Source organism: Caloenas nicobarica, chromosome 2, assembly GCF_036013445.1.
Source record: "Caloenas nicobarica isolate bCalNic1 chromosome 2, bCalNic1.hap1, whole genome shotgun sequence".
Classification (NCBI taxonomy): domain Eukaryota; kingdom Metazoa; phylum Chordata; class Aves; order Columbiformes; family Columbidae; genus Caloenas; species Caloenas nicobarica.
The window spans coordinates 78,397,149-78,416,606 of record NC_088246.1 but is presented as its reverse complement, the minus strand read 5'-3'; the positions used below and the strand labels follow the sequence as shown (position 1 = coordinate 78,416,606).

The 19,458-nt window shown below is 38.8% G+C and overlaps 1 protein-coding gene across 3 annotated transcripts in view; it reads right to left on the bottom strand.

Moving 5' to 3' along the window:
- The window catches only part of PIGN (phosphatidylinositol glycan anchor biosynthesis class N), a 119,043-nt gene that overhangs the window by 95,173 nt on the left and 4,412 nt on the right, over positions 1-19,458 (bottom strand). For 2 of the 3 annotated variants that reach the window (XR_010605733.1, XM_065627773.1), the window contains exons 2-4: positions 7,270-7,529; positions 2,653-2,774; positions 1,429-1,527 (exon numbers count right to left, since the gene is read on the bottom strand). Coding sequence is in view for 2 of the 3 variants with exons in the window: in XM_065627773.1 (XP_065483845.1) it covers positions 1,429-1,527; positions 2,653-2,774; positions 7,270-7,496 (448 nt within the window). In the remaining variant the exon portion in view is untranslated. Of the gene's footprint in view, positions 1-1,428; positions 1,528-2,652; positions 2,775-7,269; positions 7,530-7,746; positions 7,817-19,458 lie in introns of those variants that run through there. The other variant, XM_065627774.1, reaches the window with a different exon arrangement.

The following is a 19,458-nucleotide window of genomic DNA, read 5'->3' as shown; positions in this document are numbered from 1 at the left end:
AGAAAGGGAAACACTTTTCCATGAAAATAAGTAGATCTACCTTTCTATCATAAGAAACTATGATTCATTTTCCCATACAGCATCTACTTCTCAGATAGTGCTACACTAAACCTTTCTCAATTTCGGAGGATTTCCCTCCCCCTGCAAAAGAAAGTGCCATTGTTGATGCCACTCAGAACATGCCACATTGAGAGACACAGCAATGGTATGGTTTTACACTTGCACATCCCTCCAGACAACATCAAAGCTGTTTCCAAGTCCTCTGCTTATCCTTTTACTCAAACAAAACTAGTAGAAGGACAGGGCTCTGGGAAATTCTTGAATTCCTCAAATATTTTTCCCAAGAATGTGTCTCCAAAAACATAAATAACCTGTGCAAGGGCAGTGTACTACCTTTGCCTTGTCCCCAGCCACCATCACACTATTCCCAAATAAAAGATGTAATCTGAGGTAACGAGAAATTATCAAGAGATATTTTTGCAGTTTACCATAAGCTTAGGAGGATCAAGCAAATAACAGAAAAGAGGGGTGTGGGGCGGGGGGGGGAATATCAGGAGGAGGAGAAGAAGAGACTAGACTTCAGAAAAAGTTCAAGAATCATCATGAGAAACATGATGTACACTTTTTCTAAACCAGTATTAGATTCCACTCCTATTCTGCCTACCACATTTTTCTGATTTGTCAGTGCCAATACTCAGAACAGCACTATACGCCCCTAGCTTGTCCCCTTTTCGCTTCACTCTCTTTTACTCTGAGATTATGGGAAAGGGTGTATATGCCCACATTCTTCCAAGAACAAAACAAAATGGAACGTAGAGACTCAAATGTTTGAAGTGTTGCTCAGCAATCTCTGCACACTTAAAGACCAATTGCACTGAGCAGACAAGACTTAAACACGCTGCACACCAACAAGAAAATACCTCAGCTTCAGGAATAGTTATCAGGCAGTTCCCACTTGCGCATAGTTCTTCCTTTTACACTTTATTGTTCTGGAGTAGAAGCAGCACAATCCACAATAAGCTACTTCTCCAGCTCAGATACTCAAAAAGCACAGCTGCAGTTTTACCACCTGCCACACTAGGAGCTGCATGCAGAGGAAGAAAAACCTCAGCTGCAGGTTTAAAGCTCTTGTTTGCAAACTTCAACCAAATAAAAAGCATTAGGTCCTTTTAATTAAGGACATGTTTCATTTAGTACGCTGAGAGAATTAAGTAAGACTTATTTAAATAGACAAGTAATAAATAGGGATATCTTCTTTAAAAGATTGCTTCTTTTTCTCCACCCAGTCTTGAATTCATGAACTAGAAATCAGGTATACACAAATATACAAACTGGAAATACTTCATTCACCTTCTTTAACTGAAAAATTGTGTCTCTATTTTACTACCTGATAACCATGTGTTAAAAATTCACAAAATTTAACCTTACCTTTTGCAAACATTGGCAAAATATCTGGACTTCCCCAGCTCCAAGTATATTTACTTTGGTTGAAAACGGAGTCAAATTCCACTGGATTCTCCTTCCATCCTGTTAAACAAGCAAATTTGGATTTAAATGGGGTTGCCAGAAGATCTCATTGAGTGCTAAGATTAACAGTCCATGCAAAATACATATATTTTTTTTTAAATTTCCTTTCTATTATTTCACAATGAATTCCACTTCGTGAGTCTTGGTTTCACTTCCATTTCAACCTCTATATGCAATTAGTCCACCATTCATTAGGAAGTGAGCTGAAAACATAAGCCAATCTCATTATGCAGGGATTCAGACAAAACACACAGCTGGTTTACCTTGTAAAGAGCTAAAATTCTCCCGAATTCTAAGTCTCCTGCTGTCTGAACTCAGCTTTTGGAATTTTAGGAAATAAATTACAGACTCATATATTTCCAGCAGTCACATTCTACCTCATCACAATAAAGCCTTCAAGATCTTCTGTTCCCATGACAAGGCAGCTGACAGAAATATAGAGATGCTCTTAACATTCCTGCCAATCCTGCACTAGTAGCTGCTGTCAGAAGGAAGAACCTTTTGACTAGAAACACAGGCAAGACCAAGTAATTCCTCTCACCCACCATGTCCAAAACCAACACACAACATTACAATTGTTCAGGCCTGGAAGCCTGGGGGGAGGCAGAGGACCACACAAAAGACCAAGTCAATGATGTGAAGGCTTCTTCCACATTATTAACCACCATGTGTGCAGCAAGAGGTCGCTCTGGACAAAACACACAGTTGGGTTTTCACTTTATTTTGGAACCGATTCTCCAACTCCATCTAGCAGTGGTTCAGCTAAGGCAATGCAGTTCACTTCTTGTTTGCAACATCTACTTAGCCACCTCCCACTACATCTCAAATTATAGTTAAAAACTCTGTTAGATGAAGAAGTCACTCCATCAGATACTTCTGCTTTTAGATTCAGGGTGCTAAATTTTACCATGTTACCATGTTTTAACATGTTACAAAATGCTAACTTAGGTAAGCTATTTTCATAGCTATCAAGAGTGGGAAATCCATCCGAAATTATTCCTTTTCATATAATCTTTGTAAACAAACCACTATGCGGGTATTTAGCAGTAATCATCTAGAAGCTCATCACATCACTGAAAAACCTTATTTTGGAGGCCAGTGTTCAAAGTTTTAGGACTGGCATACCTTTAGCAACTGCACTGACGTCTTCATAAAATCCAGCTATAAGTGCAACGTGCCCTGGCCTGGACTCTGTTGGGACCCGGGTGTGAGAGATTCCCCAGCTGCCGTTATTCTCTAGAATACCCCTGAAAACAGGATACAAGGCAGTTAATGCTTAGGACTTCTTGAAAGTACAATGAATCGCAGATAAAAAGAGTGACAGGTAGAAGTGAGGCAGGAAATGCAAAACCACCCCAGGCTACAACGCATTTTCACTACTGCCTGCTGTGCAGCAAAGCAAGCAGAACATTAACCTGCGAGTAGTTCTATATTATAACACCCCACAGAGAACATTACTGTTGTGGCCCATCAGCACTGCAAACAGATGAGTTTAGCTGGTGTTCTAATACTCTTCAAATTAACACACTATTTTTTTCTGCTGCTTTCTGCTATAGCTTACTTTCCCCCTGTCAAGTGATTGTTTCTTCCTGGTGTTACTTTGCTGTGTTCTCTCCATTTAGCTTCAAAGTTCAATCTTCTCTTACTCATTAAATATGATCAATTATAATTAGTTCTTGTGACCATGTCTGTGTTTATTTGTGCTGAACATTGGAAGCCAGCATCAAGAGAATTTAAAAACCACGTAAATCTAATCACGTAAATCAAATCTTTGCAGCAACACAGAGAAAATTTAAGTAAACCTTGTATCTTTTCCAATTACACCAAAGTGAAGGAGAATACCTGCTCACCAGATAGACAGAGATACATAAATTGTCTAGGGATTATACACATACAGCAGTTATAATGGATAAAAAGCAAAGAAAACAGAGGACAAAGCCCATGTGTAAGAAACAACTTCATGAACTACTCGTCTGCTGAAGATATGAACAGCTGGATCCTGTCAGAGAGTAAGTGGTCAGTGTTATCATATGCTGCTTTCTTGTCTCCATCTTCTGGGAGAAGAGAAAGAATCACTGTTCACTGTGAGAGCAGAGCGGGGGGAAAAGCAAAGGGGAGGAAAGTTTTTTAAAGTCATATCTAGCAGGAAATGGTAATTTTGTTGTTCATGATATAAGCTACAAAATGTGCTATATTTTTATCAGATGTTTTTTAGCCTAAGTAGATTCTAAGCTCATGCTTTGTAACTTCATTTTTAACAAAGATTTTATACAACTGCTAATTACAAGATCCACACACTCAGGTCTAAACATATTTCTCACTAATGAAGCAAGAATCAAACCGCAACCTAAAATTTCAGGCTCCACTCTAAGCTTGCAGGATTCAGTTTACTTATTGGTTTTTTTAACTCATCCTAGGCCTCAAATTCTCGGGCCTACTTGAAAGCTCACAGGACTTTTTGGAATAACCCAAATATTACAGTGAAAAATGTAAAAGGTGATATAGCACTTTGACATGTTAAACCTAGCTCTCATGCTAGGTTTTAAAACAAGTTGTCTTGAAAAAGTACTAATTTGCAGAAAGGATTTAAGTATTAGTTTAAGTGGATTCTAATTTATTCTCGCTGGATACTCTGATAAAAATGTATCGCAATAGCATTAGTGGAAGATTTAAGACAAAAATAAAACTTTTGGCCCTCCTCGCACTTCATTGTCACAACAGGTAGGAATTTGTTTTAATTAGAATTTGATTTCTATTGAGTTGGAAAGGAATCCTTTACCTTTGCTTTTGTGGAACTTTATCACAGCATCACAACACCACATACCAGGCAGAAAAAAGAAAGCTAGATATTGTAATTTACATATTCAAAATTCATTTAGTTATTCTGAATTATTTCAAAGCCTTTTAGGCAGAATAATGATTTTTAAAAATTAATTTCCTTAAGAGCATATAGCTACCCATAATAGCTACCCATAATAAAAATGATTAATATGAATATTATATAATAATACATCTGAAACATGACAGGCAAGCAAGAAAACATCTTCCCTGAAATCCCCACCACAACTACAGCAATTCAGACCACCTATCGTCCTTCAGAGCTGTCACAACATTGTTGAAAAACAGATTTTTCAAGAATATTTCTAAGATAAAAGACTAGCTACTTGGCATATATCAGCCAGCAATCTGCTCCAAGTCTAATGGATATTTATTATTAATTTTATGTACCTACTAAAACTTTGCTTCTATTTGTAGCACGTTGCTACAAGAACAGTTCTTGCTCATTTAAAGATAATCTTTCTTCATTAACAACACAGTAGTTCCCAAAGTGCTCCAGCTGGATGAGACAAGTAATCTGGCTGTGACATTGCCCACTATTACAAAGTGGATAAGGGACTGAAAACTTGGCACTTAGGAATGAATGTGCAAAAAAAGTATATTAAATTGCATATACTTTGGGTTAATATTACCGGAAAAGGAAAGCTCAGACAGCAATAACTAGGCAGAATAAAAAAAGAAAACACTTCTAGTAACCAACATCTGATCTTGTTGGCCTGTTTACAAGGTTAACTTATTCAAGTTGTGTTGCTCAAAGGTTTAGTGACAAAACACTGAGCTTCAAAATAGTAGCAGTATATGTAATAGAGCCAAAGATACACCCTGGACTGCCTGGCTCTTCACCTTTCAAAGGCACAACATGCCACATGTACTTTGTTTTCATCGTCTCTCACATACACATGCTCACATACATTTGAATTCATACGCAGAATGAGCGACAATGAGAGAAATAGAGATAGCGTTTCAAACCTCTATGGGCATTTTATTCCACCCAGTGACCTACCAGCATCTTTGCTTGTTCCAAGGCAGTTCTTCCCCTCCATTCACTCATGCATTTTCAGCACAGGTGACAATGTTTTACTTCTACAGATTTTGAAACAGAAAACCCTTAACTACACAAACAAGGTAAAGCAGAGACAGCAGAAGTACAAACTGCCCAACACTGAACAAGTTAATACATGGTTTAACTTTTTATTTCTGGATAGGTGTGATAATGCTGAAAGGCTGAAACTGAAAATCTCAAACCAATAATAGCAAAAATATCCATTATAAGTCTTTCCTAGACACCACCCACCGCTTCTCCTAGTGATGGGGCCATTATGGCATTCACACTTTGTTGATGGTGCCAAAGACCAACAGTCTTACTGCTAAGAAAAGAACCTGCTCTGGAGGAAGTATTAAGTCCACTGCGAAGAGATGACATGGAAAACTCACATTGATGTGGCAGACATCTGCCAGTGGCACACATCACCTTACAAAAACACTAACAATGGGAGAAGCAGGTACAAGTAATCCCATATAAACTGGCAAGGGCTCCTCAGATTTCTGTAGCAGACTGCAAATGCCCTAATAGTTTCAGATGATCAATTATTCAGGTTTGCTCTGACATTCAAGCCAGACCAATGCTATTACACAAAAGTAGTCTTATTTAATGCTGTCTACCTTTTTTAGTCTAAGAAATTAGTTGTCTTATGATCAAATAACTACCTTGATACAAGGTGTCCTGGTTTCAGCTGGGATAATTTTCTTCCTAATAGCTAGTGTAGTGCTGTATTTTGGATTTACAATGTTGTTGATAATATACAGATGTTTTAGTTGTTGCTTAGTAGTGAGGACCTTTCAGCTTCTCATACCATGCCAGGTACACAAGAAGCTGGGAGGAGGCACAGCCAGGACAGCTGACCCAAACTGGCCAAAAGGGTATTCCATAGCATATGACATCATGCTCAGTATATATTTGGGGGAACACTAGATGGGGGGAACACTGCGCAGGAACTGAGTGTTGTCGGGTATCGTCTCACACATGGTGAACATTTACATTGTTTGTCACTTGTTTTATATATTCTTATATTAGTAGTAACATTATTCTTATTTTCCCTTTCTGTCCTATTAAACTACATTAACCGACAAGGTTTACCTTTATTTTTTTACGATTCTCTCCCTCATCCCACTGAGCAAAGGGAATGAGTGAATGGCTGTGTGTGGTCTTTAGCTGCCTGCCAGGTTAAACCACAACATAAGGAAACTGAGAAGGTTGTTGAAAATTAGTTTTAAGCACTCAAGGATAAGACTTTTACCACTCTTGTCTGCCAGTATTAGTTTTTCACAATCCTAAACCAAATCATGCAATTAAGCAATCAGACAGACACTAGAGAGCACAAGGGAGGCAGCAGGGTCACACATACAGGAAGGGTGGAACAAATTGGAAAGGGCAGCCTGCTGTTAAATCCATCCAGGCCATCTTTTTTAATCACTCCTTAAAAAGCTGCATCAGTAGCTTAGAGTTAGAAGAGAAGCATGTTAATGAACTACTACCCCTAAACTGAACATCCAGGAAGCAGTTTAAATTAATGACTCTGTTAGGCTTCAGAACTGATACATGCTGATGTGAACGGAGAAAGTTCACACTCGTCTCAGTTATTGGCTAGCTGTAGTTTTCAAAGGACAATATTGACTCAAATTACTTTGTTGATGGTTTAGCAGCTTTACTGACTACAGGCGATACCAACTCAAATTCACACATTTCTGCAGAGTGCAACTGCAAAAGTTTGTCACTCTGAAGGAGGGAAGGCAGTACCAAGCCACCACAGGTGTATCATTCCTTTCGTTCTCTTTTCAGCATTGCCTAGAACTGCATCTAGAAGCAAAATCTGCTGGATCAGAAGCACTTTCAGATGGACTTACCGCAGGTAAGGTGCTTGGGGCCTGTTGTTGCTATTCAATTCATACAGCGAATCTGCCCGCAGACCGTCAGCAACGAAGAGTACGAGACGTTTTGCTGGAGGTGGCAGCAGAGTCTGCTGAGGAGTCATACCATGAACCAGGGGAGAGCTGAAGTAGATGTCAAAAATGGAGACCAAGAACACACAATGCACAAGGAGACCAGCAAGTATGAAGACAGGTATACCCATGGCAATGGAGGGCTGGCAAGGCAAAGTCCAACACTGAGAAGGAGGGAGAAAAATAAAGTTAGGCAGATGAGACTAACAAGGATCAATATTTACTTTATTTGTTATAGAATGAGAGTACCACAACTACAGTCATTACCCAGATCCACTATCTATCTCTATTTCCAACAAGCTTTTTCCCAGAAGTTTGACTCAAAAGTAACTGCATGGCTAACTCAGACTTTCAGATAGTCATTATGTCTCAGCGACTCACCTTTGGTGCTTAGTGAGGTCTCAGATGGCTTCAAAAGACCATTGAATTAAGTCAATTTGTCATATTCAGCAGTTTTCTGTTACCTGCGTCAGCGACAGAAAACTCAGACAAGACAGTGTCTCCAGCAACATACTACCCTCTACTGGCTGATTGCATGACAGTATTGAGGTCTGTTCACGCAAATATACAAACCAAAGACAGCTAGGGAAAGCCGTCCTATAGCAAACATCCACCCAAAGTTGCTTTTTTCTAAGATAATTATCAATTCTGGGCTCACTATACTCCACCTAGAAACAGAAAGCTTCTTTTAAAGGAACAAAGATGCTCTGATGAGTGCAGAACACTGTTCCTCTTCTAAAACAGGTGACAAAAGCACAACAGCTGAAGGATTATGTTTCACAGATAATGATATATTCCCTTTTTGAATGTTTTCCCTGTCATCCTCTGAAGTCAGGTTAGGAATATAAATATGCTTAATAGCAGGTACATTGGAAACATATGTGTCTGCCACAAGTACTGAGGGGTTCATTTGTTGCCTTCTGAAGGCAATGCAAATATGTCTATTGACTCAGGTAAGTGTGGGATCTAAGCGGGAATGAGGCTTAGTTCTGACAAAGTACTGGTAGTGCTGTCCAGGCTGCTAACTTAGTTATTTAAATATTAGCTAATTATAAACTTTAACAAAACAACACCTCCACTCACTAATTTAAAACCAGACATTCCTAACAGCCTGGAAGGTTCAGACATTCAATTATCTACATAAATACGCAGCTTTCTCTAAATGAAACTCTTTGTTTCAGAATCCATTTAGTGCTTCTAAATTACATTACATAACTTTATCTTGCTACTTACAGAATTCCAGTAGCTGGACAGACACCACATGGCCGGACTAGTATTCTTACCAAATTTAATTAAAAAAAAAAAAAAGCAGCTTCACTACCACATAACCTAAACTCTGATCAAAACTCTGAAAGATGTCTTTAAAATTTTTAAAAGACCAGAGAAAACAAAGGAAAAAAAAAACCACCACACTAAAAAAATATATTTCAAAATTAATACATGTTGTTACTTACTAATCCAAACAAAATTCAGATCTGTATGCAACTTAGCCATGACTTCCAATTCCACCCATTTGCCCGACTGAAAGACATTTGCAACTATTCCAATCCTAATCAGAAACATTAATATAGTAATTTCTCGTTTTAGAGATTTGGAAAGCTATACAACAAGATTGAGATAACTAAATACAACATCACAAACAGACATGTAGTAGTCACACTTAAGTGATCAAACAAAAGCTTTTAATTCATCAGGAACTTCCATGCTTCTATGTCTACAGATGAGATTCCAAGACAGACTTGAAATATTTGTAAATATCAGTTTGTTTATTTTTCTTTTTTTAAGTACTCAGAGTTCCTGCATCAATTTAAACACATTAAACCACAGAGACTTGACAAATACATCTGAAAACAAACAGATTCAGCTATTAATGAAGTAAAGTATTCCCTGTCAAAGAAATGCCTTCACTAGGCCCCTCTGAAATTACAGGTACGATGGTTTAAGACAGAGAGTGGTGGAAAACAGTTGAACAACAGAGGAAGAGCTTGTCTAAGTGATCTATTGCTGTGCAGAAACAGGTCTTGGTTGATAAAGGTTCATTTCTTGGCTGGATTGCTACCAACTGGTACTTCACAGCATTCTTTTAACTAAAATAAAAAGGCAGCAAGATGGGAAGCCAAAGAAATCAAAAAGCATATCAGAGGTACCATTCAGAAGTCGTCTTCAGTTTGCACCTACACCAGTAAGAAAAATGAGGGTGTTTTATCTCTCTTTCTAGGAGAGATAAAGCAGTCACCACAGCTACAATCTAAGTTAAGGCTGACAAAGCCGACAAGGTCAGACCACTACTATTTTACTATCAACATCAACAATTACTTGTAAACTTTTGGATTTCAAGTGTTAGAATATATGTTCTACAAATCCAAGCAAAATCCTCTTCCCTAATTGGGAATGCAAAAGACACTTGTATTCACATTTGCAGGTATTTAAGCTTCTTAAATCTAGGACAGGTTACCACCTTTCATTCTGCTGTAGAACAAGATAATTTTGTCCATTCATTTCTATTTGATATAAAGAGTCATTAGATCAATGGATGGCAAGACAGAGAATAAAGGTCTCTTGTTTTAGAAGCCATTCATCCCCCAGAACTGCACTATTACAAGTTGATTTACCATGGACTATTGAACCATGAAAGGTAAGCTATCATGGAAGTCTGTGAAGCTAAAAAAAGAGAGGGACCTCTGAGATTTGTGAATGGACCACCACAGAAAAGGAGGATTAATGCCAAGCAATGTTTGTGCTGTGTAATTGCAGCTACAAGCATTTGTGGCATGAACAGAAGAAAAACATGAGTATCTCTCACTTCATGAATAAATTGGATACTTGTGGTTATCCCTCGTCCATTGTGCTGTTGCATGAGGGGCCATCAATATGGAGTGTGAAAACTAAATACTTATCTTGAAAATATCCTTTTCCTTACAAGATCTGGACATGATCTTCATGAGTCAGAAAAAGGAGATTTAGGAAAAAAGAGATTTGTGGAAAAACCTCAGTGTAGATCTCCTGGAACATATATTTCTTCTGCCATGATAGGGTCTGGCATGACACCTTCTTTTTCTCCACCGATTTCCAAGAGGAGTGGAATCATCAGTTGATCTATGTTCTCAAAGATGGAATGCAAGGTCTTGGACTGCAAGCCCAACGAGGGATCCCACTTAGCAGCCAACATAGCCTCCACACGGCCAGTGCAGGAACAGCTGGAACTACCTCACAGAACCTCTGAATTTGAAAATGCACAGATGTTGACTCATCTGAGTCTTCTGCCATACAGAGATCTCTTCTACTCCTCTTTTCTCCCTGCTTTGTGTTTTCATCACCATTTGACAGGGTAGTTCAAAAGCCAGTCTGAACTCACAGGTCCATTGTGGCAACTAGAGGCTAAACAGGATGTCGTGGGTGGCCTGAGAGGCCCTTCAGCATCAGGAGAAGCTGCAAATGGACGCATTGGTATCAAACTTCTCGATGCCCAGCAGCCCTCTGGCATGCTCTTCTGGCTGGGAAGAGGAGACGGCAGCTAACCCTGTACAATCTTGGTGCTCAGACATCCCTCAAGCCTGCAGCGTCTGCTCTCACACCTTCTACACACAGCTAATGCTTCCCCGGACTATGTGTCTGCCCTAGAATGAAAGACGCTTATGTATATACTATTTCTCTGTATCTTACATGAGATACAGAAGTGAAATCCAGCTTCTACAGGATATCACAACAAGGAAAAAAAAAAAAGCCACAGCCTGTCAAGAGAAGAAAAATAGAAATGTATTAAACACATCCACCCCTTTTCACTTTGGAGGACAAGGAACAAGATCTAAGTATTTATCACTAGTTCGAAAATGTCTCTGCCCTCAGGTGTCTGCCTGTTCAAAAAGTGGATAAACAAACTGTCACTTTGAAAATATATCTTACATCTTTCTGTCAAGAAGACTTAAGCCAAGAATATCTCAGCATTTTTGTGTCCTCTGATACTTTCCCAGGCAGTCCTGTAGCAAGTGACTTAGTGAGCCATCTTCCACAGTTCTGATTTTCACAAAGCAGAACATGAGCTTTGCCCAAATCCCAACTGCACTATTCTACTTAATTCTGTTAAGCCACTGCCTGGCACACCAAGAGAGAAAGAAGCTTCTAGTCTTCTAGATAACAGACTAAGAGGAGCATGTTGCAAACTACTTGCCACATGCCATTTCCTACTGTCCATCTGAACATATGACTTGTTATAATACAGTTGAGACAGCCAATTCACCTCCTCTACTGATTCATCCTAACTAGAAAACCATGTATCAGACTCAGATTTATTCTTTATTTTCTACATTTTTTCTTTTTCAGTTACCACCTCCTAAAATAAATACAGAGTCAATAGTGATACTGTCCAATCAGTATGTCAGAATTTAAACTATCCCAATAGGGTATTTTTTGTTCAAACAATTTGGAGCCAACGCCACAAAGCTGGCATTCATTCTTAAATAAAGATCCTTTTTGGATCCTTAACAGAAAAGTACTAAAGATCCACCAGGCTACTCACTGCCTCTTAAAACATGAGCTGTCCACACGAACAGAGCAAGTAGAAAATCGGCAGTGCCTTGGCTAAGTCGGGGCCTTCAGCAGATTCCAGATCGTCTGACACTACTCGATGTTGTACACGAGCAGAAAAGAGAGCCAGCAGATGCAAGGGAGCAACAATTCTGAGAGACAATAAGGCAGAACCAGCAGAGACCTTTCTTAAGACCTAGGAGATTAAAGAAAGAAAAGCAGCAAGGACCTCTTGACTGCAATTATTTTTCCAGAATAAAGTGATTTGCATGGATTAGAAAAGGGTGGCTTGTTTTGTTGTTTGTTTTTTTGTTTGTTTGTGGCTGGTTTTAGAATCCTCAGAGGGAAGTTCAGCTTCTGGCTGGTGGTAGATGGGCTAAAGAGACTTCTTTCTTTTTACTTGCACCTATCAAAACAATATAAAAACATCCTGCTATTAGCTGCAAGCTCTTCATCAAGTCATGTCAGTGCAAGGACTAAAACACCCAGACTGTGGCAACTGTGACAGCTGCAATGAGCCACCTAAGCCCAACCATCAGAGACAAGAAGCAGGCAGTTTATTTGCCTCTTTTCAAGCTGATCCATAACTTGCTGACAACAGTTTTTGTGTTTTTTTTTTTTTTCTTTTCTTCTTCTCTCCCTTTTTTTTTTGACTCATGCCACAGAACCTACATCCATAGCCCCAAGCTGGATCAGGTCCCTCGGAGCTTAACAGGAAGGCTGACATAATCAAGGGCAGCCCTCATTTCCCCAAAGTAATCAACATCTAAGCTGCATTCCTCTGAAGTTATCATCTCTCTGCATTATTTATAAGGCAAAGAAAACCGTACTTGTGCCACAATACAATATAGCTCTTCATGAGAAACGTAACATTTCCCTTTTATATTTTCCTTTCTTCAATATGCAATAAAACACACATAAAATAGTACATGGAATATGCCCCATTGGCAGGAATATTTTTTTAGAGATAATAAAGTGTCAAGACAAGGAGCTCAAGACACATTATGCATTTCTTTTAGATGGACCATGTTTCACTAACACTGTCAAGTCTGCTGGTTAAGATGAAGAAAATCCATTGGAAATGCATTTTCAATAAGCATCAATGGCCTTGGTAAGTATCTTTTATAGAAAAAAAAAAGAAACAGAAATGTCTGCTGTGTTTTCTGGCTGACTAATACATTTTTTGACTAAACAGTGCAGTGTATTTTGTAATCTAAACTGTCAAAGTGGTGACTGTAAATTTGGCTGTACATAATACATTATCCTTTTGCTTAGGGCAGGGGAAAAAACAGGAAGTTGTATAGTCTAAGTGACAGTATTTTGCACAGTATGGTAGTTATACATCATCTAACATGGTACTAGCAGCCCCAACACTATTTTTTTACTAATTTAGGTTTTTAAAGAGTTATACTAGCCAAGAAATGCAATCAAGTGATTCCTGCTGTCACAGCACATACAGCTATTGACTACATAAATTAGTTTATACAAGAGACTTACCAGGCAGTCTGAGAGTAACTCTGTCATATCTTCACACATTACTTAAACATATGAAACCCAAAATGCTCATCTTGACTTCATTCTGTAATCATACCATGAACAGAAGTGGGATAATGATAAAGTCCCTTTTCCTCCTTTCCAAAATTTAATTTTCTTTCTCTATTGAGGCAAAACATGCTCTACCAGACAATGAAACTGCAACTACAGTATTTCTACTTGCTCTTGCATTGAAGTGGCTTTTGTAATTCAAACCATCTGTTTAAAATTATTTTATGTTCAACAACTTCACTGAGCATTTTAGGGATTATAATAACAAATGACATCTGTTTTAAATTTTAAATGTGGTTCAGTAAAGCACATCCAAACCTGAGGCAAAGAGCTCAAAGAATATTTAATTTTCTTTTTAACATCACTCGATAATGAAAATTACTCTGCCTGCCTAGAAAAGTCCCTTCTGCCAAAACTTGCCAAGGAGAAATTTGACTGTGGCCTGCAAGGCACCAATAAAACATGAAATGTTCTAATACTTCAACGTACTGCAAATCAGTTACCCCAATGTCAGCCTACACAATTTTCTCTGAATCATCCTGTAAACACGGGAAAATGTATCCACAAGTCTCCCAGGCACAAAAACATGCCTGAGAACAACACTGACAACAGGGCAGCGTTGACAAAAAGAACAAGGGTACTTCTTTAAGAAACAATGACTGCTTAGAGGCACGGAAGAGAAAACAAGAGCATCACTCTTTAGTAACACTTGTTAGCCAAGTGGAAAAAAAAAAAAACACAACAGAGTAGAAATTCAGTATTACATCTGTTCAGTATGCAGGCAGCTAGAAATTCAGAACTCAGAAAAAGCAAAACCCAACAACAATAAACCCTGAGTAGTTTTGCTGTGAATCAGCTATTTCGGTGGGCAGTAGCATTTGGAGGGGGCCTATGCCTGTTTTCAGGAGGTAGTTACAAATCCTCTTGGCTATTTCTTGAGTTCTGAGACATTCATCAGTACTCTATCAGCAAGTCTTCTTCAAGCACCACTGTTCTACAGCTTAACATCACATTTTCATCTCAATATGGACAGTTTAATTCTTTTTGTGCTGCCAAGAGTGAAGAGTGTCTCACATTACTCAGATTTCTCTGTTGTTTCAAAAAAAAAAAAAAAAAAAAAAGAAAAAGGAGTCTTTTTCTGTCATTGTTTTTTTCTTGCCCTGTTTGGAGATCTCATAGACAGATTTTTTTCATCTTACAAGTTTCATGGGATACTTTTGGGGGAAAGAACATCAGCCTGAGAGGGTCTAACAGAACCTAGCCCACCAACTTCCACTGCTGCTAGGGTCAAGTGGCACTTAAGAGAACGCAAGTACATGGAAGACAGTTTGCCACAGCGGTCTTGCTGTCTCATGGGAGCCCTCCCTGACAAACCAAGGCTGAAGGCCCCTGAGATATTTTTAAAGAGATTTGCAATAAAACTATGCAAGATACCACATGTACCAATACAAGCAGCACAGTTTTTCCCTTTAGCAATGAAAGGGGCAAGGATCAAACTCTTTAAAGCTGTACAACAAATATTAACAGAGAGCATATAGGTAAAAGGGTGGAAAAAGAACAACTTTCAGTAGCACTGAGCTTTGCAAAACCAGCTTGCAAATTAATTCTGTATACCCACAGAGAAGAAAATATCCTTTGGCAAAAACACCAAACGGTGCTTAAAGTATGTTCCATAAAAGCTAGTATAAGGAAGGTTTAAAAAGCTCACAGAAGTTATTTGTCTTTAAGTCATGTTTTCATATTGATATCAACAATTACAAATAAACATGAATTATGTCAAATAGTGACAAGCCACAGCTGTTGAATCTTGCACATAAACCTCCAAATGTCAAATCAGCCAATAGCTTCAGTTTGAAGGGGAAAAAAGGACTATAAGATGACCTTCTAAGCATATAGTAATATTTTCGATAAAAGGAATACATAAGTCAAATAATCAATTTGTAGGTTCCCAGCCTTTCAAAAGCTTTTTTTTAAAAAGGGACTTTGGACCTTTTGAGTTCAAAAGTACTACTTAATTATGCTAGCCAGTTGACTATAACGTATAATAGAATACTATTCAACTGGCTAGCATAACTGATATTTTATATCTTTACCTACAGAACTCCAGTTCACAGCCAAGTTGATCCAGACAGAGGTAAGTTACACCACCCACTCAGAACAAAAACTCATTTAAAGCCTGAGGCAAACATACATAAGGAAAGCAATCCAAATCGGAGACACGTTATACACCACACTTGAAGGCCAAGCAGAGCCCAGCAAAGCAGCTTGTGGGGCAGAGCACAGGGACAGGCAGTGCCCCCGCCACAGGGACGCGCAGCCGCCTCCACGTCCCCAAACCCGCGGCTGGCGGGCGCTCTCCAGGGTCCTGCAGAGCCCATCGCGCTCATGGACGGGACCCGGTAGTCGGCACCATGACAGACCAAGTCCCTGGGAAATCCCACGAGAAAACACGCTGTCGGGAAGTATTGCTTCATCAGAAAATACATAAGCACAAGGGAAACGAAATCCCTGATTCTTTCAATCACCAAATGAAACAAATTATCAAAAAAAAAAAAGCAATTGTCAAGTTGTAAAGTGCGGAAAAGTACTAGAAGGATGGATTATATCAACTTCAAGAGAGCATTCAACTTCTCAGGTAGTATCGTAAGTATATACAGTATTTGTCCAAGGATACTTTGAGGTCTAGTAAGAAATCTTTATGCAAAGGAATCACCTCCTCTTTAACTCTTCCACTAGCAGCCACATTTGCAAGGTACTTACATAGAGAGCATTTTCCTAAGTGTGCAGAAGACACAAAACCCACTCAAATTACCAGTTACTGCAGCCTAAAGCCATTCACTTCAGAACAAAGTTCTCTTTGCTCCTACAGCAATCTCTACTAATAAAGTGATTAACATTCATTATCGTTTATGATATGTCCACTTGTAAACACCTTCTGTTGCAACACTGTGGGCTTACATATGTTTTTAAGTAGAGATAGACCACTTTTCATTTCTATATGATGCACCTTTATTTTTCAGCTGGTGACTGACTCTAACAATTAAAGAGCCAGGAAAGGATTCCTGGAAACAACCAGTATTCTGCCTCTTTGCAATATGCTGCACTGCTGATGCAAAATTAAAGCTCCCCACCACTCAAATGTTTTGGCAAAACAAACGGAAACAGTTTCATTGTAGAAAAAGAGCTCAGAGACCAAGATGAAAACACTTAGACAGAGACCCAGAAACCTGGAGAACACAGAGGAGCAACATCTCTTTGATTCTTATTTTATGCCTTCCCCACAAAAATGGAGAATCATTTGTAGTTTCCTGACCTCTCTGCTGGCAAAAACAGGGGAGCAATACAACACTGGTAGCTATAATAGAAGACTACAAAGAGTAGACAATTACTATTATGAGAGACACCAACTACACTTTCATGTCAGGAACATGAAGGCAAAGTCCATCCATCTTAGCAGCTGCTCTCAGGGAAACACAACCAGCTAGTTTTGAGATGATAAAAAAAGCCCAGTATTCTCTTCTGTAAAGCAGTTAACTCACCTGTCCCCTACTATCTGTAAGAATTTTCTTGTCATCAAAAGCACATTTTCCAAAATACTTAAGAACAGCAAGGAAAATACATTTTATCAGTTTTTGCTACAAAAATAGGTGACATGAGAGTAGCAGTTAGAACAACAAGAGGTCTTCACAATCACAAATGCTACAAGGAAAACAAAGCAAGTACAGCTGCAGAGATTTGTCCTGTCCTCCCCTGCTCCCATGCCCAACCTCTTCCTTGGGCTGGCACACTCATCTGTACAAGTGCATAGTCAAGAAGACGGCAGAATGAATTCAACTGAAAATAACCTCCAGGAAAAAGCAGGAAGGAAGAGTAAATGCAACTTTGCTGAAGTTTAATTCCCCAGTCTACTTCCCAAAACAAACCTCTGCACTGGCACCAGGACAGGACTGCATCTCCTCCCGAAAACAGCGCTAACTCAGCATGTTCAAAACTCATCCATGGACTTCTACTCTGTTCTCCAAAGTCTACATTTCACACTGTTTCTATTCCTTTTATTAACACTAAAGTTTATTTCATGACCTCCACAGGCCAGCTCAAGTCTCTTATATTTTCCCCTTATAATTGAACATGAGTGAAGAACAGCAGGCTACATAAAGAAAATGCAATTTTAAAAAAACCCAAACAAACAAACAAAAAACCAAACCAACCAAACAAAAACAAACAAAAACCAGACTATGTGCAAATACTAACTATAATAGGAATAAGGTGAAGCACGCAACCTTCAAAAGCACAAAGCAGAGGCATGAAGTTAGTACAGCAACATCTGTGCAACTTGGTCCATGCCTCTGCAGTGAAAGAAATAAGTAAGACCTTTCCAATGTCAAGCCTTTACTGTCTTGACCTCCACAAAGCTTCAATAAAAGTCACATTAACGAATTCAAGTAAAACAGCTCTTCAGTTGAATTTTTTTATCTTTAAATCTCAGAACTCAAAAATTCTTGTTTTCATTCTTCAGCGCACTGTTTCCCCTCCCCATTTTTTTGTCTCTATTCATTCTCACAAAGACATAATACACACATGATGAAGCTAAAACAAGTTTTCTACAATACTCTTTCAGCTCCAAATGTGTTTGCTCAATGCATTTTTGACAGTAGGCTTCCAAATATCCACTGTTCACAGTAATGCTTTAAAACAACAGTTTTAGAGGTACAAAAACACAGGCAAAATTTGATTCAAAGGGATTTGCGGTGGTTGCTTTGTTTAATTCAGGTCCTCATCTGACTTCATGGGATATTATCACATTAATGGTGTCCTGGTTTTGTTTAAAACAAAACCAGTTATCTTTTAGTGACTCTTCCACTAAGGTAAGTTCTTCCAAGTAACTGCACTTTTCTGAATTTGGCTGCATGTTTTTCGGACACTGTTTGCTCCAGAGCTCACAACAGTAGCAATGGTATGCAGAAGAGGCCCAGATTTAGACTTATTGCTCTGGCAGCCAAGGTCACTGATACATTTTGCATGTCCCATTAGTGAGCGGGGTGTACTTGTAACAAGGGGTGAACAGAACAGGTGACTAAAACTGACCAACTAAGTATTCCATCTCATACACATCATACGTCCTATAAAAGTGGGAGACCACCAGAATCTCAGGCTCTTCAACCATGGCCAGCATCTGAAGAGGATCCTGCCTGTTCTGCTCATGATCCTAGGCCTGGCTCCAGACCCTGCATCCCTGAATCCAGTTCCAGTTTACTACGGAGTCTAGCCCAGGACTTCCAGGTGCCTGCCCTGCAGCACCTGAGCAGTGCCAGCTCCACCACCCTGGGAAATTCGAGATTGGTTTTGTATATTTTGTATTATTTTCTCTATTTATTAGTAGCATTAGTAAAGCGTTTTTAACTTTTCCAACTTGTAAGTCGCTCTCCCTTTTTTCTCCCATTCCCTTTCCTTAGTTGGGAGAGCAGATAAAATTTCAGAGAAATGGCAGAGGTTTTGAAGCATAAACTACCAAAATTATGAGTCTCAACATTTGGATTACTCAGCTCCTGCAGAATACCAAAATATTATTGAGGTTAGAGAGTTTACAAAGCACTGAAAATAAACATTAAAATAAACATAAATAAAAATAAACATAAAAATCATAACTCCTCTAAATTTTCTTTTGACATGGGGTAAAAGTTAGTCTTAAGTAAACACACATGGAAAAAGATTGTTTCAGGTAGCTCAATTTTACAGGAAGACTTAAGCAAGAGTTGGCAGAACTCACAGATCCGCATTATTTTAAAGTAGAAATCAGACTTGCTTCAGATTTTCCTCCATTATTTTGTTTCCTGTGCCTTGACTAGGACACAAATTGGATCAAAAAAGCTACCCCGCTTCACTGTAGGACTCACTAGAGCACATTAATTCATACATTTCAAGTATTCAGCACAGAAAAACCCAATATGGACCTAAAAGGATTTTTTTAAATGAAAGTAACCTTATCTGTAGGAGCTGAAATAGAAAACCTTTTATAGCTCGAAT